The sequence below is a fragment of the Xiphophorus hellerii genome, chromosome 3 (assembly GCF_003331165.1).
Source record: "Xiphophorus hellerii strain 12219 chromosome 3, Xiphophorus_hellerii-4.1, whole genome shotgun sequence".
Classification (NCBI taxonomy): Eukaryota; Metazoa; Chordata; class Actinopteri; order Cyprinodontiformes; family Poeciliidae; genus Xiphophorus; species Xiphophorus hellerii.
In genome coordinates, this window is record NC_045674.1 from 30,687,335 (window position 1) to 30,712,616 (window position 25,282).

Sequence of the window (25,282 nt, forward strand, 5' to 3'; positions counted from 1 at the left end):
AATATACAATGTCCTTTTCATTATTTCATAAGGACTAGATGGAAAAGAGGTTTGGTCAACAATTTTGGCCAACCTGGTCCGTTCATTCACAATTCTGTTTATTTGCCAAATATTTTTCTTATTATTCATATCTTGAATATAATTCACTAACAAATTAAATGACTTTTGAACTTCTAACAAGCTCAACTGTTATTGTTTACCATAATGTCTTAACCAGTAAACTGGTTGGTGTCCCACTATTCCATTTAGAAATTACAAATCTATTCTAATTGCAATCAATTTATAAACTGCGCTCCAAAGACCTTAAATATGCAATTGTTGCAGAACCCAGTGATTCATTTAAAACTTTAAATTCAGCTTCAACCTGGAAAGACTCACACAGAAAGTAGGTTTTAGAAATTTTATTTGATAAGAAATAATCTTCGGACCCGGCCGTAGACGCTGCGCTGGTCACCGCCAGAGAGAATGATCTGCTGTTCAGGAGTTATTTTTTTCTATATGAAAACCTTTTTTTAATAAATTCACTGGATACATAAATTAAACCTGTGTAAATTGTAACTATAACTGTCTTCATCTCACCTGATCACGGCGCCGGTCTTATCTCCTCCACCCTTCAGAAACTCCGGCTTGATGTGCAACTGCTCCTCACCTGAGCTTCCATCACTTCCACCTGATCTCTACTTTTGCTCAGCTTACCTTTAATCTTATGTTTGGATTATAACTTTGTAACTAAACAATGTTTCTGTATGTGCTTGCTTTATTATAAAACAGTTCATTCTGACTGTTAAAACAAGCAGAAACATTTGTGTTTCTGTTTGTGCCGTATGTCAGGTTTGTAAATGAAATTTGTATTGATTCCAGTCATTGTTGAAAAAGTATAGGAAACATTGTATTTACACATATAAAATATTGAAAATTATGAACTTAGCATGTATTTTAAATTGTTAAATCAAGGTTATCCAAATACTAAACAACACTGTTACAATATATTTACAACCATTTTATTGGCTCTACTCTACAACAAAATACAGCCACAATGTAACTGTGTGGAAATGACACCATTTCTATAAAAACTAAATAATTTCAATCAAATGAGTTACAACAAAAGTAACATTCAAAAATGTACATAATATTTTATTAACATATTTCAAAAACAAATGACTGAACAAGAAAAAAGGCAAATGTGCTTCATCATAAAAAAAAAAGAAAAAAAACTAATATCTTCCTTGCATTTAGTACTGGCATTCAGGGCAGTGTCCAGGTATGCCATCACAATAGTAACGAGGGAACTCTCCTCGTCTTCCATGCCCGGTGAAGCCCACAGAGTCTTTATACTGCCGGTTACAGGAAGAACATTGGATAACCGCAAAAGGAATCCTGTTTTCTGCCTTGAATGATTCAGAAAAATTTTCCCAGTTGATCTCACCTGTTAATGAAAAACTTATTTTATGTAGTGGAAATCTAATTTCACATGTTTTAGGTGAAAAAAGTGAAAGGTCCTTACCATCCAACCAAGCAAAGTGAGTCTTCTTCCTGAACACTGGGTCAGACACAATGGCTTCAAAGGACTTGCATGTCAATGCCAACGTGAGGTAAGCTGTGTCTCCCTGTGCCAGTATTACCTCCTGGAGAATAGCTTCCAGGACAATCAAAGGCATCTGAAAATAATGATAGTAAAAAAAACAGGTGCATTGCAAGACTTATCCTGGAAGAATGGCTATGACATGATTATGAATGAATCTTACCTGTAAGATTGGCGGTATACTTTGTACCTGAATGGTGACGAGCATGAAACAATAATTAAGACTTAGTATCTGTCAGTACCTTATCCTATCCATCTGTAATGGTATAAAAAACGCTGTCCAAATAATACATTTTACTTTTTTTTTTTTGCCTAAATCATTTAGAGTTGTAGTTTCATTTGCACATAAAGATACACAAATCAAAATTACTAGTTATGCATATTTTTAAAAACTAACCTCAATTTGTGCCTCGGTTGCTTTGGCATAGTTGTGGTCATCAGCAAACAGAGTCTGTAAAAATATAGATTTTTTTAAGTGGAAGATTAATGCAAGCCCAAATAACATAAAAAGTCATTCAACCCTTTTAATTGTTCTATCCTGATTTTATTTCAGACTTAAAAAAATAAGCATACACCAAAAGTGTACTGTGAATAGAAATTACATGATTTGAAAATACAAAGTCATGAATTTTAGCTACAACTCACCTCACATTTTTCCCTTTCCTCAACTTTTTTCCGCTTTCTCTCCTTTTGCAGTTCTTCTCTGGACCTTTAAAAAGGACAAAGGGATGTTTTCTTAAAAAAACTGTCATATTTGTAACATGATGTGGTACATTATTGTTCTTACTTCACAGGGAAGTTTGTCAAGAGAGTGAGAGACCACCATCTTCGTATTGTCATCATATCATTCTGTGTACATCACAGGTTGAAATTTAATGAAATATCAAACAGAAATAATAGACTCTCATCTTTTTCTTTACCTCGCTGAAATCAAATGATGCTCCCATCACAAAGTACAGTGCATACTGTTGAGAAAATTTTGATTATTACATCTACACAAACCATACAACAATATGGTGGGTGAAAGCGGATGTTACCATCACTACAAACATTCCACAGTTGTTGGACAGTCCTTGTTTCGGCAATCCCTGTGGTGTTTAAGAGAAAATTCAAACAGGGTAGAGAAAAGTAATGCGTCATTACTTTAACTATAAAATTGAGGTAAAGGACAACAGCCTTACCCACAGTATTGCTTATAAACATTTAAAGCAGGAACGGTTTGAAATAAGCAGCTCTTAAGAACCACAAGTGTCCCATCATAACATCTCACCTCAACATCGTTGCCAACAAATTCTGTCCATGGACCAGATGACATCTGAAGACAGACTTCTCTGATGATGCAAATCATAAGAGAAGTTAAAAATTAGCAAGGGTATATTTCACAACATAAAAATTATAAAGATGTATGAAAATGCAAGACAGATGTGAGACAGAACGATCTCTTGATGGTCCAGCTTTAACCCATGTCTTTGTTAAAAAGAAACAAGAAACTGCTTACAAAATGTGTGTCTTATCAAATTTCAGACATTAAAATGTTATTCACAAATTCAATTTGTATATTTACTGTTACATAAAAATGAAGATTAATGCTGAACCTTTGCCTCCGTGGAACAACGGAACAACATATTGAACACATGCCACACTCAAACTTATTCCTATAAAACCTTAATGTTCTGATGCGGTTTTCATCAGTGAAGCCAGTGCCATTGATAGAATCAAGGAAGAAAATCTCCCTATGTTTAGGCTTCAGAATCTGAAATAATATGTCGCACTGATGGTGAACACTACTGCACATTAATGAATGAATTTGACTACTTTCAAGAAAGGCAGTAAATATGAAGGTGAATATCAAATAAGTATTGTACTAACGCATAGTGTCCAATGTCCAGGATGCCACACAGGAATCAGAACCCAGTCCAGATCTTGTGCCTGCGGCTTCCAATTAAATCAAATAATTAATATATTGTGGTGAATCTGACCTCCAAAGGTGAACATAAATTTATCAACAGGATGTACTGGTAGGTGTTGTGCTGGGTCAAGGGAAAGAGGTGGAAACCAGGTGTGGACTACATGACTGTTTCCTGCAAAAACTTTGATGCCCTAGAGAAATAATAATAAAAAAGGGACAATCAAGAAGTTCAAAGTAAAGAGACACTTTTTTGTCATCTATGTTAAATTCACATCCGAAACCATGCCTGACATTGTTTTTCATTTCCACGTTTATGAGATTTACTCTTTTAGTTTTTATACGATTCCAACCTCTCAAATATCATGAAACAAATGTAGGTTACATAAATTGACATACCTTGTTGATGCACATTCTTTCAACAACTTTCAGACAGGAGTTCAGAATCTTTGAAGAATTGTAGCAGTCATATTTTAACAACATAAAAAACAACTTTAACACTGATATGGCTTGAAAAATATTTAAACTCACCTGCCCATTCATGTCTTGCGATAAACCAAGAGTGAACATGTCTCCTCTGGTGAGGACCTGCCCATCAACACAAGCAACATATTCAGCTGGATCTCTGGTTTGGTCCAATACTTGAGCAAGCTTAGGAAAGAAAAATGGAAGACAAATACATTTTATTAACTTAATTTTGCACAATATCATGCATTCCTCAAGTATGTTTACTGATATCCACAACTTACAATGTGCTTATACTGCTTGTTTGTTAGAAATTTCACATCATAACAGATGTCTCTAACAGAAAAATATTGGGAACACTGTTGTGCAGTGTCTTTTGTTTTAAACTAAAATTCAAACACCTGATCATGTCACAACTATAAGTACTAAAAATTATTTGAAAAAAAAAAAAACACAGAAAGAAATATTAAAAAAACAAACACCAAGCAAAATTGATATAAATATTTACCAAAGTAATTTCTGTGTTATTAGGCTTTTGAGTCCAGGTGAATTTATTTGCTCCAGTTGTTTGTAAGCTTGTCAAAGAGTCATCAAGAGAACATTGGTGAGTTTGAATAACGCTGGCTTCCAAACTGCAAGCATGTTGCTGGTTTTTCTCACAGCCTTTATCAACAGAAACAGTCCTACATTAATATATGTGTTGTGCTTTAATTTCAGAGACTACCACAACGATAACACAAAAGTTGAGCATTACCCATTATGATGCATCCATTTTTGTCTAGGACCAAATTTGCATGCGGCCCCGCAACTTTTAGAATGTTTTGTTTGGTTTTTGTGTTCTTCCTAAGATTGAAATGGTGGAGGATGTTTCTTTGCAGAAAGATGTGCGTGGATGGGTTGAGCATATTCAGGAAGTAGTTATTTTTCCTCATGCCTGCAAATAGTTGCTCTGCACACTGGCTGTTTAATCTTCCTGCCAGTTCCGGAACCATCTCAATCTTCCGCAAGACATCCTTCTCATCCTTACTATTGCCTTGGTGGAAAACGTCACTCAGACAATAATGCTCTAATGAGCCAGTGACAGGATGCCCTCCCTTGTCTTCTGGTTCTTTCCTGTGCTTCAACCAGGGTAAGTTTACAGCAAGTTTTTTTTCAGTAGCTTGTCTTATGTTTTCAGGGGTGGCCTCAACCAATCTACCATCGTGGATGGTAAATGGGGTATCCTTAGCACACCTCTTCTTTAGATGACTTACCAATCCCCTGGGGTAGTCATACACTGTAATATTGGGAAAAAACTTCCAGGATAAAAGAAGGTCTGCAAAGTCTCTAGGGCTCTCCGCTCTCAGGTTAAACTTTACAGAATAAATAATGCCACAGGGACAAGTGATTACAGCCCATCCACCTGAAACAACAAATCATATTCTTATTAGTACAGCATACAACTTATCTAGGTCCTTGTTGTTGTGTACTAAATTAAGCTTAACAATAGCATTGACATTACTATGACAACGTGTTATATGTTCAAAATAGCAGATACACAAGGCATGTTTTTTTGGTAATTTCTATTTTTCTCAAGGTCATACTTTCTTATGGGTTAACACATTTTCTGTTAGGAGTTGTCACACACTTACCAGAGGCACCCCACACTTTCTCAAAAACCTTGTTATATGTGGCTCTAGAAGCCATTTTGTCCCGCAGACGGAGCACAAGATCCATCTTAGAACCTCTGCTGTCAATTCCACATTGACTGCAGAGTCTCCTGATCTCAGGTAGCTTTAAAATAAAACCAAAAGTTAGTTATTTTTAATATTATTTAACTGTCCTGAAAGACAAACACAATCGGAAAATTCTGAAAATAAATAAAAAAAAAGAGACTACCTTGAGATTGAGAACCTCATCTGCAAGCCGCTCTTCTGTGAGAAACTGGTCTACATCACTGTCGGAATCAGGCAAGTGGACTTTTTCACTCTCTGTGTTGATCAAAATGTCAGATCGTCTTGTCTGTGGTCCAATCCAGGGGGACCAGTTGTGATAAGTAGGCTTTACAACAAAAGGATTCTTGCAGCCAGCTGAGAAATACAATGGAGACAAGGAAAAACATTTGAGTCACATTAATACATGAATTACTTGGTACACAAAATGTTTCCCATTTATCTGTTGAGTAGACACCAGACTTACGTGGATAAAGTCCACGGCTAATCACTTCCATAGTAACCGCTTCCCAAAATGAGCGCGCATTAACTTCGCCATTATATTGCTGAGGTGGGTTTGGTATTTCACTAACTATTAAAATAAAACAAAAAACACAGGATTTTATTTTTTTAATGTTAATTTCAGATGAGTCAAAAATTTCAAATAACAGTATTTTGATCCATGCAGGTTTCAAACATAAAGACCTACCTGGCATGCTGAAAACACCTTTCTTATGTAGATCCATGACAACAATTGCAGGATGATACCCACATGAATCACATGAGTATTGGTAATCATGGTCACTTAGACCTTCAAACGACAGATATGCCTGCAGGATTCGATCCTTGAAAGGAAAGTTCTCTCCTTCTGTGTATTCGATAGTTTCGATTATGCGACTTACAGCAGTGTGAGTCTACAGAAATAAGTAAGGCACATTTACAAAGTCACAGTGATGCCTTTAGATGAAAAGCTCATTAATGCATGTTTAACCATTTATTGTATTGTGTTAAAAATAATATCCACATTCTACACAAATAATTAAAAAATGCAACTAACCTGCAATGCATTCCTCAGTACCAGACAAAAATGTATGGACAGCAGCAAGTGATCGTTGAAGTTGTGAATACCATCTTCCCAGTCTTGATATCGGTAAACCATCGAACAGTTGGGGCAAGTCTTCCTGTATGTTGATATACCTACGAGAATATTAAAAAGGTTACTATTAAGATCTTATGCTGACATGATAGAATTAAAATATTAATATTATTCTTATGGAAATAAAAATAAATCTGTGCACTTGTACTTACAGCGGAGTACATTAAATTACTAACCTTTAACTACTCCTGTCAGAGTCACTATTTTAGCAGTGGAAGACAACAACTGAGGGTCACCAAGACTGGCGTGCTGTCCACATTCTGTGCATTCAGTCTCTGATGGGATCAGATGTTTGGGGAACCCATTGAGAGACTTGGCGTCTCTACTTCTGGTGATAAGACTGTCAGGAAGATCAGCAGGTATTTTCTTGTGGTAAATCAAATACTTGATTATCCTCTCTGCTGCATCATCAGTAATGGAACCACTTTCCTCCTGACATTCTGATACTGTTGTCCCACACATAACATCCTCCTCTGAATGTACTGCTGCTTTGAACATGTCTGGCATTTTTTCAAAAAGATGCCACTTTGCCGTAGCCTTGTGCGTACAGGACCTTTTGCCCTCTGTACATGCACAATGCCAGGTATTTTTTCCTTTGTCGTAAGTGACAATCACCCTTCCAAGTCTGCTGAAAAATGCCATTTTTGGTTCAAAGATAGACACGTGAAAAGTTGTGTCTGTCCCACTGCCAAAAAGAAGAACTGAAAACGGCGTATTACTTGATAGCGCCTCTTGCTGATTTTTTAAAAGTTCTTCTTTTCTTTTAACACTGAACCATAAGTTGTCAACCAGGATGTTGAGGGTAGTTTCAGACAGAGGTCCTTCTGAGTCTGTGGCGCGTGGACAAAAGCGTAATGATTGAATGTGTTCACACTCAAAAGGCAAAATCCCACTTCGCTTGGCAAATTGTGCATTCACATTACACCTGTCAAGCTCACACTCTGATCTGTGAAATTGTGACCAGGTGTTTTTGATTACATGTATAGGTTTTGATGGACCACAAAAGGATTTCTGAACAGCAAAAACACCTTTTTTTGCATCCACACACTGACTCCTTAAATGATGATTTTGTGAAATCAGCTCCACTTTTTCATGGTGTTTTCTTTTCAAATGAATACGAAGATTCTTTTTTCTCAGGCGCAGATTGCACATTTCACATGTAATCATATCTTCTGAGCGGACAGGCGCCTGTGTAGCCTGGATGTCTGTAGCTGCTGGACGGACAGGCGCCTGTGTAGCCTGGATGTCTGTAGCTGCTGGACGGACAGGCGCCTGTGTAGCCTGGATGTCTGTAGCTGGTAGGTGGACAGGTGGCTGGGCTGCTGCACAGCTGGACACCATGTGAAAAGTCATTCTGTGATTAACCAAATGATTAACAAACCTGTCCCTTCTGTCAATGGTGGAAAAACAGTAAGGACAATGGAAGTGAGTGGTGTCTCTACATGGTAGGCCACATCTGAAGATATGGAATTCTGCAGTAACAAAAAGAAATGAGTAAAATTTTAAAAAAGCATTTATATACATTGCAGATATGTTTAAACAAGATGTGATTCATTATCCCTCAGAACAGGGAGAATGAATCCCTGTTTTTCTTAGTAGCCTCATAGCTACTACAATAAAAGTAGTAGCTATTAAATACACAATTGATTGGTAGAAAAAAAGCCATGTTTGAATTAATCACTGTACATTCCTTAACATTGTTACTGTTTTGTAGGATTTAACAATTAATGGCTTCCAGATAACAAATATATATTCTGCAAAAAATGAATTTAAATTTTAGAAGTGATATTGCTCAAACAGCCATGGGCAGAGATTAACTAATCAGATTAACTCAATTACTCTGTAATTTTGACAAAAAAATAAATAATTAGGACCATTTTTCAAAATGTTATACTCTTACATGCAACATAATGTGAGTAACTTCACTGAATGAAGAACACATTTTAATACACAAAAAATTTAAACACGATACACAGATAAAAGTTGTTTATGTTAGGTTTCCTCTAACCTTAATTTGTTGTCTTGTATTAAAATGTTTCCTTTTTGGTTTTAAAATACCTAACAGTGCACATAACTTCATTTTTATTAATGTCTGCTTAAATAAATGGGTAATATTACATTGCACGTTATAATCAGTAAAACAGTACTTAATAATAGCCATTTCACAAAATACTTTGTTACTTTTAAATGTGTAGTTTGCTGCACAGTTACTAAAAATACATTGAAATACATTGAAAATACCCAGAGATGTACTCATCTCTGGGTACTATGATGGCAGCTGATAGCTTATAAAGAAAGCTGTTAGTTTATAAAAAATATTAGACTTTCCAGAAATTGAACATTGGTGTACAAAAACATATTTTAAAAAATATTAACCTTAAAAAATAAAATAAAATAAAAACACGAGAGAACTGATAAGTGTGTAAAAAAAAACATTCATTAGTGTATTTTTCCATACCGTTATGTTGAACCACAGCAGTTCTTGCAATGTGGTTCTTAACCTTGTAAGACTCATCCGCACTGTATGAGCAAAGGGGACAGTAGTACTTGTTGTTCATGCAGTACGGAACAATTTTAGCTCCGATCCCAGTGTTACAAATTGATACGTGCATCTGTGAAATTTAAATAAAAAAACAAATTTTGAGCATAAAATACATTTTTCAATTATACATTTTCTACTTTTAGATTTTTATCTAACGGTGGCCTGCACGAAATAATTAGCTATGCTACATGCTAAAATTAGCCTTCCCGAACTACGAATTTCACTCGTTTACAGCTGTCAATTATATTTTCTAACTAATCTAGAAAAGCGTATTGATTTACTCTGTAAAAAAAGGATTTAATACGGTAGAAAGTACCTTTTGCTGACTTCCTGGTTTTTGCATTGTGGATCGCGTGGCAAATGTCAGTGGTGAAACCTCTCAAACTTCTTACCCCGCTTCTTTAAGGTATTTATACTAGTGACTGTGAAAATAGCGCCCCCTTCATTTCCGGAATGTAATAGTCCAATTTCCATATAAGGTATGAGACTGACAGTGGTCCGTCACCGCCCCTTTCCGCAGGCTGCAGCGAAGACCCTCTCAACCAATTTGCTGGTGCATTAAATTACAAGACAAAATCCAATAGGAACAAAATATAAAATACTACTAACAATAATATTACACACACATATGGGGGTTACACTTATAAAAATGTAAAATTAAAATCTTAATTTAAACAAAATAACCAAAACAACATAATTAAAACCAGAGTGAAACATCACGAAGCCCAACGTAGGGGGAGGAGCTTCGAGGAGGAGATTATAAATAGAGGGGAGTACTCTTCTCTTTCACTCACTCTGAGTACTTCCCTTCACAGAACCAAACCTGCACAAACCCAGGCGAACATGATAAAGCCCCAGTTGGTCCCAGAGATGGACAGCAGGTTCAGCCCACCCAGAGGCTGCAGAAAAAAACACCCATGTGACAAGTGTCTGAAACATTTCAGATTGAAGAGTACTCTGAAAATTCATCAACGCATTCATACTGGAGAGAAGCGCTATCTCTGTGACCAGTGTGGAAAGGTTTCACTCAGAATGGTCATTTTAACACTCATCTGCGAATCCACACTGGTGATAAGCAGGCACGTGCAGGGGGGGGGTGAAGGGGACTTGAGCCCCTTTTATCCTTAATGCCCCTAGTGCCCTTTTTGAGGGTTTTTTCCCCCCCAAAATAATTTTTTTCAAATTTTTATTATTACTTGTCCTCCGTTATCTGTGGGAATTCAAAGCGAACCAACCTTTACTTTAATGAAAGGAGAACAAACCGTGAAGGCCGACAATGAGTATGTCTTCGCTGTCTGCAGTGAAGACATGTCCCAAAATGGATTTAGTTTTATTTACGAGAAGTCAAGAAATCATGACTGGTCTCTGTGACCAGTGTGGAAAAGCTTTCATTCAGAAGGGTACTTTTAACATTCATCAGCAAATCCACACTGGTGAAAAACCTTAGTCGTCCCAGGTTCAACACAAACCATATCATGAAATATGTAGATGACACAACAATTGTGGGATTAATTCAGGACACCGAAGTGAACTACAGAAAAGAGGTACAGTACAACATCTTGTGGACTGTTGCAGAATAAAGAACCTGCTCCTGAACGTAGACAAGACAAAAGAAATCATTGTCGACTTCAGAAGGTCTCGACCAAACCACACACCACTCCTCATTAACGACAAACAAAAGTTCCTGGGGGTTCACATTACAGACAACCTCAGCTGGACAACTCGCATCACTTCACTGGTGAAAAACGCACAGCAGCGGCTGCACTTTCTACGACGCACGAGAAGGGCTTTCCTCCCACCTCCCATCCTCTCCATCTTCTACAGAGGAACCATTGAGAGCCTGCTGACCAGCAGTATCTCCATCTGGTCTGGGAGCAACAAGGCCCCAGACTGGAAGTCTTTGCGAAGAGTGGTGAAGACAGCAGAGAAGATCATTGGGTCTCCATTTCCCTCCATCCAGAACATTGCAGACAGATGCTGCTTAGCCAGAGCAAATCAGATCCTCTCAGATTCCACCCATCCTCTCCATCACCTGTTCATTCGGTTGGCATCTGGCAGGAGATTCCGTAGCATCCGCTGCAGAACAGTTGTCCCCTGCTCTGCCCGGGTGGGTCTTTGTACTTTGTCCTCCACATCTCTGGGTGGAGACTGGAGGACAGCAGACCCACCAGATGCACACAAGTTCAGCCAGTGACCCTCCACAGCCTCACCTTCCTCTAGAGAACCAGGATTACCAGGGCACCCTCCGAACCTGTTCACCCACACTTAAGCCCTGGCCGGCCCGTGCAGGCCGACCAGCCCCCTCTCCACCCTCGAGGTTGGAACTTAGGCTGTGAACCAGCTCCAGGAGAGGGAGAGGGGGGGGCTCTCCCCTTGCTATACTAATTCTTGATTTTATACTTAAATGGGCATCTTCAAGCTGATTATGAAGTACTTCAATTTTTCTAACTAAATTGTCAGTGGATATTATGCTCAGTTTTTTCAAAATGAATCTTACTTTATCGATCATTTCATATAAGTTATCCAACTTTCTCTCTAGCTCCTTTTGATCCATTTTTGTAGTAGTCTGTCCGTTTTAACAGTAGTCTGGAATTTTCGAACTCTTCACTGATTCTCCACTGCTGTGGCTCAGAATGAGTGAAAGAGAAGAGTGCTCCCCTCTATTTATAATCTCCTCCTCCTCGAGGCTCCTCCCCCTACGTTGGACTTCGTGGTGTTTCACTCTGGTTTTAATTATGTTGTTTTGGTTATTTTGTTTAAATTAAGATTTTAATTTTACAAAATAAATGATGAATTTATAAAAAACAAATATCAGGTAAAGGGGAGAAATTAGATAGAAAATTTGGGTTTCAACATCCAATCATTGAAATTGTTTTCATGTTTTTGTTTATGTTTTGTTTAATCCATTTGGGCTCTTCGTATTCAACCAATAAATTAATCTTCTTTCCCATTTTTTTTTCTTTCTGCGTGTGTCCATGATGGGTTGCTTTGAAGGCCTGAAATTTTAACCGAATTCCAATCATGATTAATAAAATGCTGAACCAACTCTGTCTCTGTTTCTTTTTTATGTGTTATATTTATGTTGCCAAATTCGTGTTGCTAATATATTTTTTGTCTCCCCAATATATTGTTTTCCACTTTTTGAGCAAATGAGTATGTAAACACAATTTTTGGATTGGGGATAAAATCTCTGATTGATTTTAAATATTTTATCATTTGTGTGATTTTTTACAAAATCAATATTTTTAAATATGTCTTCTAATACTTTGGACCTTGTTTGGTATACTGTTTGAAGTTTTGCTCTCACTAGAATGTCTTTCAAATTTGTATTTCTTCTATATGCCGGAATAACATTAATTGTAAGTTGCTTCACCAAATTTATGAAATGATAAGAATCTTTAATATGTGATGGATGTTTTGTAGATGGGGGATTCAAAAAATAGTCAATAAATTCCACTGTTCGATATGTTTCGCTTCCACAATCTGGAACAATTGGTCTTCCTGGTGGCAATTCATATGGTATTGTCCATTTTCGTGGGTCTTTGTGAATTTTTGAATGAAGTTTTGCATTTATGCACCGGAGAGACGGACAAAGAAATGGTTCGAGGTGTGTCTCCGTCTGGGGTCCACGGAGTTCTGCTGGTGGTTCCTTTAAACCCGATATTCAGAGATCCAGACTGAGTTGCTGTGGAAGAACACATGAACCTTTTTGACATTGGGATCTGGAAACGCACAATAGTTGTGTTCACGCATGCAGACAGGTCCATCGAGGAGCACATTGAGAGGGAGCCTCAGCCTCTGTGCTGGTTGGTGGACCAGTGTGAGAACCGGTACCACTCCATAAATAATATGAAGAAAAGGAATAAGACTCAGGTTGCAGAGTTGTTTGAGGAAACCGTGGCAGGAAAAGGAGGCCAGCTCTTCTGCCCTAATCTGTCCCAACTTAACAACCATGTTTACTTGTCACTGGATGAAAGACCAAAAGAAAGAGCAGAAAGCAGCCATGAAATTGAAAAGCTTGATAAGGAACTACTGAAATCCTCAACTTTTCTTCAGAGCAGCATGGACAACTTGATTCCTGATTATAAGAAAAAAAAAATATTTAACTTACCAATTGCCAGTGACGGGCCGTGCATTTCACACCTAGGCCTTCAGTAGTGCTCCGTCTGAATCAATCCAACCCTCAATAACTATTTTGTGGCTATAAAACTTCTACTGCAGGTACAGCTGCGACACACATTAAAAAAAGCATCAAAAATAACCTGATAAAATTGCAATATTATTTAGGAATATAGCAACATTTTACTCACCAAAGGTCCTGCTTATTTGTACACAAAATCCATCCTCCTTTCTTCCTGTCTTGGAGTTTCACAATCTACTGTGGCATCCTGTATGTCAAATAGAAGGTCCATTTGTTTGGTGTATGCTATGCTTAATGCCCTGTCCGCACAAACTCTTGTGGCTTCAATGAAGGTTAACATGTTTGCATCGTTTGACCTCAAAGCAAGAAATCGTAGCTGTCTCCTTACTTCTTGTAAATCCATGATAATTGTGTTCAACTCATTCATAGTAGTTCTGGAAGACAATTTGACTGAGTGTTTGAAAAATATATATACCGTATTTTCCGCACTATAAGGCGCGCCTAAAAACCTTCAATTTTCTCAAAAGCCGAGAGTGCCCCTTATAATCCAGTGCGCCTTATATATGGACCAATATTGAGCCACAACAGGTCTCGCAACTACGGTAAGCAGCCGCCGACTTCATTTTCCCCAGTAGAAGAAGCGCGCGGTGCACGCTGGGTTTTGTGTAAAGACCTCAAAATGGGCTCTTTGCACCTGCCGCGCTGACGTCACAACCGCATGCGCAAATGCGGCTCTCCTTTTTCCGCTTTGAGTTACCATGACAGCTAGAAAAGACAAAGTCGTATTTCAGACGCAAATAAAACAATACTATGCACTTTGTTGTCTTCCTAATATAATGGGCTTTTAAGTTTTCCTGGATTTCCAAACGGTCCGAATTAATAAGACGGTGGTTTGTAAATATTAGTCGCTACCAGTTAAAGCTAACGCAGCACAGCAAAGTTTGCAGCCTTCACTTCACTCCGGATCAACTTCTTCAGTCTAAAGAAGAAGGTAAAGGAGCCTCCTGTTTACATGAAATCACTTCTGTATTCAGAGCGAGTTTGTGGGAACGAGAGAGCAGACCAGAGCCAGACAGCCGAGCAACTGATCCGCCTGTACACACTGCTGTAAACACCGTCCTGCTTCACAAGAAGCATGCAAAACTAATAAAGCGAAATAACACGGAGATCTTAAGGCACACGGCCATATTTTTCTAAAAGCAACAACTTTGAACCTGAACAGTCAGCTGAACTAGAACTCTGACACCAGAGCTGCTCTACTGTTAAGCTATGGGGCTTGTTGTGTTTCCTCATGCTTCAGAAGCAAAAAGCCTGAACCGTAAAATCCCCCGTTACTTGGTCTCTGTCACTAACGACAATAAACGCACGTAATATACTTGAAAACAAGGTAAAAACATTGTCCGTTAGAATGGATAAAAATGTTTAGATACTTAAATAGCACATTTTTACAAGAAAAATGTCTGAGAATATTGCCTACTAGCATAAGCATGTTAGACACAAAGTTTAAAGAAAGTTAAACCCACCTTCGTATCTGTGAACGTATAACGAGGCGTACATCTTAAAACTTTTCTCCAGCTTACTTGTTGGGGCTTCGGATGGATGCACATCATTAATTATTACCTTGGACAAGCCCTGCAAATACCCAGGGTAAAGTGCCATTTTCAATAGATCAGAAACGATCGAGCCGCCTTTCCTCGAACGCGGAAGCTGAGGTGCAAAGCGCCCATTAAGAGACACGCTTACGACGCAGAGTTTAAGCTCAAGGCGATCAGTCACGCAGTAGAACACAGGAATAGAGCAGCAGCGGGAGAATTTAACATGAACGAATCAATGGTGCGGAAGTGGATATATATTGTGATTGCACCAACGTTTGATTTACCGTAACAGCATCAGACTGTTTTTTATGTGTTTGTTGAATCGAGGAAAAGTTCCCCTCCACTATATGTTATACCTTGCTGTTGTTAAAAGATAAACTGTGTCACAAAAATACCACGTCACTTACTTTACCTCGGGGAAAATAATCAAACAGCTGTTTATTCATTTTGGGAATGAACGAAGTTGTCAGAACGCTGGTTTGTAATCTTTTAATAAAGTTTGACTGACCTATCTAACTATTTTATTGACATTCTCCTTTATGTTAAATAAGGTCCAACTCAGCTAATCCTTAGATTAAATCCTACCAGTAGAACATCTGATTGTGATTGCAGTGCAGTGAAAAACTATTGGCAGCCTTCTTTTTGCTTTTTATTACACGTCCATTTTTCAGATCAGACATATCAACAACATGGATGGGAGTCCTGTAGGTCATGGTGTATTACTGGGCTAAGTGTAGCTAAGTGGAGCAGCTGCTAATCGTGGCAGAAAAACACCCAACTCAGCCTTAGCAACGGTCGAGCCTCTTGGGTCATTTCTGGCAACAATTCACAGGAGGATGTGCAGAGGGAATAAACTTATTCACACAATAAGTCATTAAAAGTTGTGGCAGCAACGGATGTGAACAGTTACATGATATATATATATTCATAAATCAGCTTTGGCTCTAGTGCTTGTCATCTACCAATCAGAGGAGACGTTGGCGTCTTCACCAGGTGTTTTAGCGACAAGCTGCTTATACTTGGGAGCATATAGTCTATATGATGTGTGCGGCGTGTTGGGGAAAGAATAGACAGTGATTTTACAGAAGAGCTACGGATTCAACACGTTGGAATTACACACAACCTTTTATGAACTGTGTGATGCTGGGAGAGTTCTGGTGGAGCCGGATGCACATTGTCCAAAAAAACTAAAACCAAAAAACCAAACCATCATTCTTTGTTGTTTCTGCCAGTAGTAACATTAGGCTGTTGATCAAGACAGCAAAAACTTTGTTTAATACATCTGTCTTGATGCAGATGAAAAACCACCTCATGTTGGAGCAAAAACGTGAGTTTCCCTTTTTGTTTTTGAAATGGTTTCTGTTAAGCAAATTTATTTTCATGATTTTAATTTGCTCAATTTTATGGTTAATGGAATTGCAGCCAATGGCACAAAACAAAAATAAAAAGTACTGAAAGACGAAGACAGCAGCCGTGACCATCTAGTTACAATGCAGTGACCTGCAGAGAATGACTGGTGTTAAGAAAAATGATTAATTTTAGTGCTTAATACAGTTAATCTACGACATGTGTAACAGTTATATTCAATACTCTTATTTGGAACAGTTTTCTGTTGAGCATGTGGGAGCTGAAATAGCAGACATTCAAACAAGCAGGGCCCTTTTCCTCCCCCACACACAAAGCAATAAAATTTACATTCCGAGGGGGGGAAGAGACTTTTTGGCGCCAGGGATCTGCCCGTATCAGACAGAGATGACCACAAAGTGGTCCGCCCTTTTACTTAGACAAAAACCAGACACCTTTGCCATAATGAGGGGAGTTTCCAAGTTTTTCTGAGTCCCTACGGAGTTTCTAATAGGTCAAAGAACGGAACGCCTTGACTGCATATATTAAATAGGGAAACACCTCTTTACTTTAAGATTCCGTGTTAGGAAAAAACCAGAGAGAGAGCGGCCGCTATTTTTTGCCTTTTTGTCTTTGTTTTATGTTCGTTTGTCTTCCCCTTGTGTGTCTTATTTTTATGAGAAAATGCATATCTCTGTTCCTCTGCAGCTTTGTTGTTCATTGCTTTGTATGGAATTAAACTCTGTGATCTGTGACGTCAACACGCTTTGTTGTTGTTTCGTTTTAGCAGCGCGCCGTCGCTGCACGTCGCCCACGGAGAACGTCACTCGCCGAGGATCCCGGGAAAAATTAAAGAGGAAAAAGGAGCCAAACGTTTTGTCCAAAGCTAGCATTAGATGATACTCTTTTTCTAATACTGGCATGTCCGCTTGTGTTGCTGCTGGGATATTTTGCTGCTGGCTTAAAGAGAAATAAAAAAAGAGAGGCTCTCAGAGCTGCCGGGTAATTACCATCAAATTGAATTTTACAAGGCCGACGTTACTTGTTTAGAAAATGTAAATCATTCTTTGTGTCGCCTCTGTTTTCCTCTGTCCTGTTTGGTTTCAGTGTTCTCTTTTGATCTTTTTCTAAATTAGCCATGAGTTCCCATGGTGCAGAAGGTGTTTCTAACGAGCAGCGCTAGCAGGCAGCCTGTGTACCTGCGGCATGTTCCCAGAGACATCAGCGGCTCAGGTAGCAATAAACACTATTAAGCAACAGAGATGGCCAAGCATAAAGCCCCCTGAGGTAGTTACACACAACTTCAGTATTTGAAGCTGCGTTATTTGTTTGTTTGTAGATATGTCGTGTGCCACGGTTATTCAGTCAGCAGGTGACACACTCAGCTGGGCTCAAACACTACACACACACACACACACCCGCCCACACACACATGCACACATTAGGACTGTCATAAATCTTAGCGGCACCTGTCACCTAAAACTGCAGCTTTCCTCTCACATTCACCATTTCCTCTGAAGTGCTTTTATTCTCAAACGATTGTTTGCAGATATGATTTTGGAATTGCAGCATGTTCTTGGCGCACAGAGTGGCGGTGCATAAGAATACGATGATAAGTGTGTTGTTTTGTTCATTTTTCTTGATCTCTTTTGGCACCACTTTGCCTCCAGGCGGCTTTTCTTTGACCACATCTGCTACTTTGCTATCAAGCCCACAAGCACTTTCGTTGGTTCGCTCTTCTTCTCTGGATTTTTCTGATGAAAGTTTTCTTACAAAGCAGCTGTCACTTTGGAGCTGACGTTGTTTCGGTGTACATTTACATTCTTTTTTGCCATTTTCAGCAGAACAAGTGAAAGACTCCAGATCATGGATGATAGCAGAATAAACAATGCTCTGCTGGGGATGTTTCTAGCTAGAAGAAAACAAAGCATTACATGTTTATTGTGATTATATTCATGATTACGCTCTGATTGGGTGAATTCAATTTTGAAGTTTTGATCATTTGTCTAATTCACAAATGATCAAAACTGTACATAGAAAATACAGAGTCAAATATGTATTTTTATTCAGGTCATTGTTGATTCTCAGATTTCTACACTTCACACATTAAGTGTTGGGAATCTCTGTCATCACCTGCAAGTCCCTTCCTTCCCTCACTAGGTGTCCTCAGGGAGCAGGATGGGAGTAGAGCCTCCCTGAGGTTCTCCAGCACACCTGCGATTCATTTTCTTTCATTAGGTGGAGCATAAGAAGAGCTGGCTGCCAATCCTCCGATGCCAGAGTGTTTGCCTATGTGGTAACTCCAGCCCTGCAGAGCCTCATGTCCTTGTCTGAAGTCTTTTGAGTTCACAGCTCACCTACATTTGTGTTGCCCTATTAGGTATGCCGCAACTCAGGATCCCATCCAGATCGTGGATCCTTCCTCTGGTTCGAAGCGACCCCCCCCCCCCCCACAGCGGTCCCGCCCCCACGGCTGCCACGGCTGGTCCCAGCTCCACCGTTCATCCTCTTAATCCCACATTGCCCCTCCTAGCGGATCGCCCTTCCATTACCAGTAAGTGTCTCCGGCACTGAACCGCTCCAGCATCTCATTTGGGCTCGCGTCTCTCTTTCGTCCCCAGAGTTCCGAGCCAGCCTCCCGGTGTGGGTTTTGTTTCAGTCCTGGGCACCTGCATTCACACGCTGTTGCAACTTGTTGTAAATAAAGCGAAAGGTACTGTTCTGATCTCCAGATGGTGTTTCTGCATGTGGGTTAAACAGATTTCCAAAAGCATGGCAGTAAGGAAATGTGATTGGTTGATTAGTTACTTGTAACAATATTTCTTTGTAATAAATTTTATACTGTTGGAAAGCCTGTTTATTTCTCTTTAAATGGTGCCAAATTTCTATGAAAACTGTTATGTCATAATGCCCTCAGTAGCTCCTCCAGACTAGCGGCAGCAGCAATTAGCAAACAGCTGGTGAAACTGCAGATCTTATCATTGAAATTAAGCTCCATTTTAAATGTCATCCTGGAGAAGCATTGTTATGCTGACATGCTGAAGGCAGAGTGTCAGAAAGGGTTGGAACTTCTTAAAGAGACACAGGTCATTTTTTTTTAGATACAACTATGATGAGAAGTCAAATTTCTCTTAGGTTATGCTTTTATATACAGCATTTTCATAAAAACTGGAGGTAATGTAGCACCCCACTGCTCTGTCCGCTAGTAACTGGGACAAGAACTTAAACTCACTGGTGGGGTGGCTATTTGGGTTCGTTAAATTCTGGTAGATATCACGCAGGTTTACCTATATTGAGTAATTCCTTACTCGTCCAATTACCATATACTCCTTTGTTGTAACATAAATAACTCCAGACAACCAGCTACCTGAGCAGTTTCTTTTAATAAGAACTTGGAAAAATAAAACCTTAGCTCCCCAATACCTCAAAAAACTTAAACATAGAGCAAGGTCATCAATTCCTCACACTAAATGTTTCCCAAAATAAAATAAACCCGATAAGGCACTTTTTCTTTTCAGTCCCTTATATTTTACTCACTTGACTTTTGTGTTTTTTAACCCTCCTGTTATGTTCGTTTCTAGGGTACAGCAAAAATGTTCGTGGGTCAATTTGACCCAGGGAGTGTTTAATCATGCAATAGTGTCAGAAACCAAAAAATTCCTCCAAAACATTTTTGTATCTGATTATTAACTCCAATACTAACCATTTCAATCAATATTTGTGCAATGATGTTTTATTATTTCTCAGAAATTAAGGATCAATGACGACAACCTGCTCATTTACTCATTTGGACATAAAAAATGGAATTTAGATTTTTAATGTCCAATGAAAAAAACCTAGACACAAAAAAACAATAATTTCCTTGAAGTTGACCTTTGGTAAATTATTTTATATTATACTTTTTTTTTTTTTTACCAAAGGGTGATCTTTATAATTGAACTTGAGACACACATACTGTTCTGGGTCAAATTGACCCGCTGATTAAAATCAAGATAAATGAGTCATGCAGAGAGTATTTATGTTTTTCTCCACTTCTGCTGAGTGTCCACTCAGTGTGGGTGGAGTTTGTCCACAGGAACAGAAAAGATTCCCGTCAAAGGTTGTGTGAACACCTGCTTTCTCGCAGTTTCCTAGTGAAGTAAAGAGAATAGTGAGAAAGTGGGCTTGTGTGTGTGTGGTTGCGTGTGTTTGTGTGTGAGTGTGTGTGTGGTGAAATATGGTTCATAACTGCAAGGAAACATATAGAATTGGACATTATAAAATATTTTTTTGCACTTTAACCTGACTGCCGGGTCAAATTGACCCGAACAGTATCGATGTAAAAAGTAGACCTAGGGTTTGGTACAAATGTGTAAAATGAATAAATTTTCAACTTATGTCTAGAGTGCACCTATTAAGACAAATAGAAAACGTTTCATGCAAAAAAAATGCTTCTATTTATTTTTTTTTAATTTGTAAATTTTAAAACGGGTCAATTTGACCCGGAACATAACAGGAGGGTTAAGAAAAACCCTTACTTTTAAGTGTTTTACTATAACCAGAATTCCAATTTTGTCACTAACAGAACTCCATACGTTTACCGAAAATTTACAGTTCTAAACACAATATCACACATGGGCCCATATTCTCTCACACACACACATACTGTCCGGTACCTGTTCCAAGTTTTCGTTGCAGGCCTGATGAAGCTAGGGTACGATGTCACTACAATCCTCTTCTCCCCGTTTGAACAATGAACCAATTCAAACCTGCTCGCTCAGGCGACGTCCTCTCCGCCAAGGATGCTTCGTGAGTCCAATCTCTTTTAAAACTCCACCACGCGAGTTGCAGGACTACTCCTCCGTCGCGCTGAAATCAGTGTCGCCATGTTAACATCTTCCTCTCGCCCTCGTTCTTCTTCTCTCTTCTTCTTCCCATAATTCCCTTGTCCCGTTTTTTTTTCTCTGAGTTCACTTGTCCCTCGTTAACCTAAACTACTTGCATAGATAGGAAATTCAATACAGTCTTTAAACGAATGAGATAATTGATCACACAAGAATACACTTATTTAAGTATACAAGTCACCTCCAGAAAAGTTTTGGATTTCTGTTTTTCCCATCATTTATATAATCACTCGGATTAAAAATGTACAAAAACAATAATACACATTCTCACTTATCCCTTTTTTTCTTTTTTTTTTTTTACATAAGACCAACCTCGTAAATATTTTGTAAATATTAAAGGGCTTTAAGTGCATGGTTTTTTAACCAGGGGCTACAGTAACATAGTTACTTTATTGTGCTATAAAATGGCTTTATATGCCTGGAAAATAGATTATGTCCATAAATAACTAAATCTGATGACAGAATCATGTTTGGCTATTTGTGAAAAGACGGAACATTTTTGTGGAATTTTGTTTTTTAAAACCGCGATGGCCTGGATGACCTGACCTAAATTAATTTAGATTTCTTTCACTTTCAACATTTTTTTTTCAAATAAAATGGACTAAAGATGAGAAAAATAAAAAACTATTTTTTTTCATCTTAAAAAAGATGTGAAAATATCTTCTCACATTTTGGAGGTCTGGAATTTGTCCTCCAGTGTAATTTCAGTGTTCCAGGAATACCTAATGAATTCTCCAACAATCCCTCTTACTGAGCAACCTCTAGCTTTAACACTGCACCTTAATCCAAGTTCCTGGATGTCCAACTCCAGTCCTTCATGTCTTTTGATTTCTTCCTGCTCCGATTAATGGCTGAATTTCCTCCTCAGTGTGTAATCATGTCCTGCAGAGGCCTGGTAATGAACCCTTCGTTTCATTCAGATGTGATGAACCTGGGGGATCCCGAAACATGCAGGACAGTGGGTAATGAGGACCGGAGTTGGACACCCCTGTCCTCATCTGTCCTGGCATGTCACTATCAACATGTTGTGCCCATTAAAATAAAGCTCAGTTGTTGTTTTTTGCCTCATTCAAGGTGGAATTTTTTTTGTTTTTTACGTTTTCAGTTTATTAAAGTTTTTACGCAGCTTTACCATCACTAAATTTACATAAATATATGTGGCTCACCTGAATGCTGTTTTATGAGTGCAGAAATATGCAGTAAATAATAGCTAATCAACTCCAAACTCGACACAGAGTTCTGATCCTCATAGTATGCTAGTGTGTTTGTCAGAGGTCAAATTCAAGAAGTTTATAGATAATCTGAAGCTGTTCTAAATTTAATGTTTTATTTAAAAGTGAACCTTTATCAGTGTCACTGTGCCCCTCATTACCTCCAGATTTTAGCTGTTAAGGTCTCAGCTCTGCCACTTCCTCCATTTTCTGCTTGGCTGCTCTTCATAGTGACCTTTACATGAAGGTTTATTCTGTTTGTTCTCAGCAGTTGGAATTTCTGAGCTAACTAGAATTACTTTTACTAGAAAGTAAACTAGAATGATGCTCTGATTTCAAACTACCAGAGTTTAATGATCAATACGGTTCCTCAATGTGTAAAAATGAATGAAACTTGTTGGAATATCCATCTGTGCAGGTTTATCAAGTCAATGATACGTACGTTTATCTTTTCCTCTTCATGTCTCACTGCATGTGTGGAGAAACACATTTTTATCAGCTTGGATTGTAAACATTTGTTATTTTGACATTTACGTTGTTTTTCTGAACAGCAGGAAGAAAAGTCAGAGGCGGGTCCACGACAAAACGACTACAACCGTGACACATTCATTTGTTTTTATTCAAAAAAAAAAATCACTTATAAGAATCATAAACTTTAGGACATCATTAAATTATATGTCCAAAAGACTTGAACGAAATTCAGCCCGACGCTTTAGAAAATATGACCAATATCATACATTTGTGTGACCAGCTCTTGTATTAAACCTTTTTTGTGTCTTATGTTTGAATATAGAAATATACATTTATAAAGTCTGTATAAAAAGCTTGGCACACAGTCTTAGCTGTGATTGTGCATCCATCTGGTATAGTTAGGGACAGTCAGCAGAACAAGTTGGCAGTAAATCTGTTGAGGGTGTGAGCCGGGATGAGGACCGGAGAACAGAACCGACCCGAACTCAGCCAATCAATGAGGTTTGATCTTTTCAGGCCAAATCTGCATATTGGAGTAGTCGAGAGCATGTGATTGATTACTGATCCAAGTGCAAACGTATTGCCAACAACTAATTAGAAATTGAGGCAGAGACACGTTTTAAGTCAGATTAACTTGTCTTTTTATAAATATACAACAATATGACCATCAACAGAAAGTTGGGATGATACAAACTAAAGAACCAAGTAAGTGTGTTAACGTCTCGGACTGAGCAAAGAAAGAATCCATTCAGATATGTATGTAAGTAATGGAGAGCTGGATCAAAAACATTTCAAATTTTTTCACATAAATGGAAAAATTCTCCTAAAATAAACAGTTTCTGTGATTTATAAATTGAAAACAGGTCATTTTGCAGCCGGTTTAAATGGAATCAACGTTTTATGGATAAAATAATCCATAAATATTTGGATAACTTAATTCCAACTGGAATTAAGTGGATAACTTAAACCGCTTCATTTTTTGCCTACACAATTTGATCCAACATTCTTTCTGTACAGAAATAAATATTAACCCTCTAGCAGCATGAAAAACTAAATGTTCCAAACTGTCAACATGACTATTAGAAAAAACACAGTCAACACAACACCATCCAAATCCAATTCAGGTTTAAGAAGTTCACTTGTGATAAATTCTAAGCATTCTATAGTAAACATTTTAATCAGCTTTCATTTCAGAAGAAATTCAGACTCTGTTCAAATTCTAAGAATAGCTGCGTTTCCATTGATCATATAATTTGACATTTTGAAAATAAATTCACTTAATGGAAACACGCCAATAAAAAAAAAAAACTATTTATATATTTATATATTAGTGCTAGGATGAGGTGGGTTTTTTTGACTGTTTGAAGTTGGTTTATTTTCTCTGGTTAGCTTTAAAACCTTTGATGAGCTTGGTTTGGCTCTGATTGGCTGGATGTCGTCCCTGGTCCCACAGCAGGTGAACTTGTCATATGTTTGATCCCCAGTCATGTTTCTGTGAACGGAAACTTCAAGTATTTTCTAAATCTGAGGACTGGGAAAGTTGTGTGTTGTGCCCCCAGCTTCAGGTTTGTAGCCATTGAAATGAATAGATGAGGTGGAGACCGGCCCGCACACACACACGGTTCACATGCACCTTTTCTGGTTCTCAAGAGGATAAAATGATGAAATATGGCTAAAACAGAGCAATGGCTACATCAGACTGAACTGTGTAACAGGACACGTGGGGTGCAAACTGTTGTGGTATGTGGGTGTGTGTGTGATAGTTTTTTTGTTTTGATTTTGATAACTTTGTATTTGGTGTTTCAGTTCACAATAGTTTGATTGTTCTTTGCTTTGTTTTCTTGATGCTTTATGCCGTTTTTTATATGCACCTCATGTTTTTCTCATTCTGTCTGGCTTGCTACTTCAAATACAGAAATTCCGCTTCAGAATAACTAAGCCTGTCTTTTGTTATTCATGACTTCCTCCAATGTAAAATACTTTCTTTGTTCTCCTTCAGATCCTTAAGTTCCTTTTGCTGCTGAATCCAATTTATTCTTATTCCTCTTGTCATATGTTAATACAGCAACTTTGGATTTCTGCTGGCTGGTTTCTAGATGGATTTGGTTCTTTTGAAACACTTTAGCATTTGCACACTGCACACAGAGCAGCATAAAAAACTTTTTCAATCTCCTTTGCTTTAAATACCTCTTTCAAGATCAAATCTGTTATGTTAGAAAGATCAGATTTTATGAGTGTCATGATGCTGGAAATAGACTCAAGACTTACAGATGCTCTGAAATGGAAACAGATTTA

The 25,282-nt window shown here is 38.2% G+C and overlaps 1 protein-coding gene across 6 annotated transcripts; it reads right to left on the reverse strand.

Annotated features, from left to right (window-relative positions):
* Positions 1-985: 985 nt before the first annotated feature.
* On the reverse strand, positions 986-9,888 carry LOC116717915 (uncharacterized). Of its 6 annotated transcripts, XM_032559594.1 has the most exons (24): positions 9,659-9,887; positions 9,259-9,412; positions 6,977-8,272; positions 6,702-6,841; positions 6,354-6,558; positions 6,132-6,236; positions 5,832-6,022; positions 5,585-5,726; positions 4,708-5,355; positions 4,462-4,616; positions 4,020-4,139; positions 3,888-3,935; positions 3,599-3,682; positions 3,452-3,517; positions 3,247-3,335; positions 2,853-2,913; positions 2,620-2,670; positions 2,503-2,547; positions 2,370-2,431; positions 2,228-2,291; positions 1,980-2,033; positions 1,746-1,772; positions 1,505-1,658; positions 986-1,426 (listed from the first exon to the last, which is right to left on the reverse strand). In XM_032559594.1, exons 1-24 carry the CDS (start codon positions 9,683-9,685, stop codon positions 1,233-1,235), a joined length of 4,182 nt encoding a protein of 1,393 aa, XP_032415485.1. In that variant the 5' UTR covers positions 9,686-9,887; the 3' UTR covers positions 986-1,232. The 6 variants fall into 6 exon arrangements, 1 of the variants encoding a protein (XP_032415485.1); XR_004338838.1 differs by lacking the exons at positions 986-1,426; positions 1,505-1,658; positions 1,746-1,772; ... (1 more) ...; positions 2,228-2,291; positions 3,247-3,335 and having other exon boundaries at positions 2,412-2,431; positions 9,659-9,888; XR_004338837.1 differs by lacking the exons at positions 986-1,426; positions 1,505-1,658; positions 1,746-1,772; positions 1,980-2,033; positions 3,247-3,335 and having other exon boundaries at positions 2,275-2,291; positions 2,503-2,670; positions 3,888-4,139; positions 9,659-9,886.
* Positions 9,889-25,282: the final 15,394 nt, after the last annotated feature.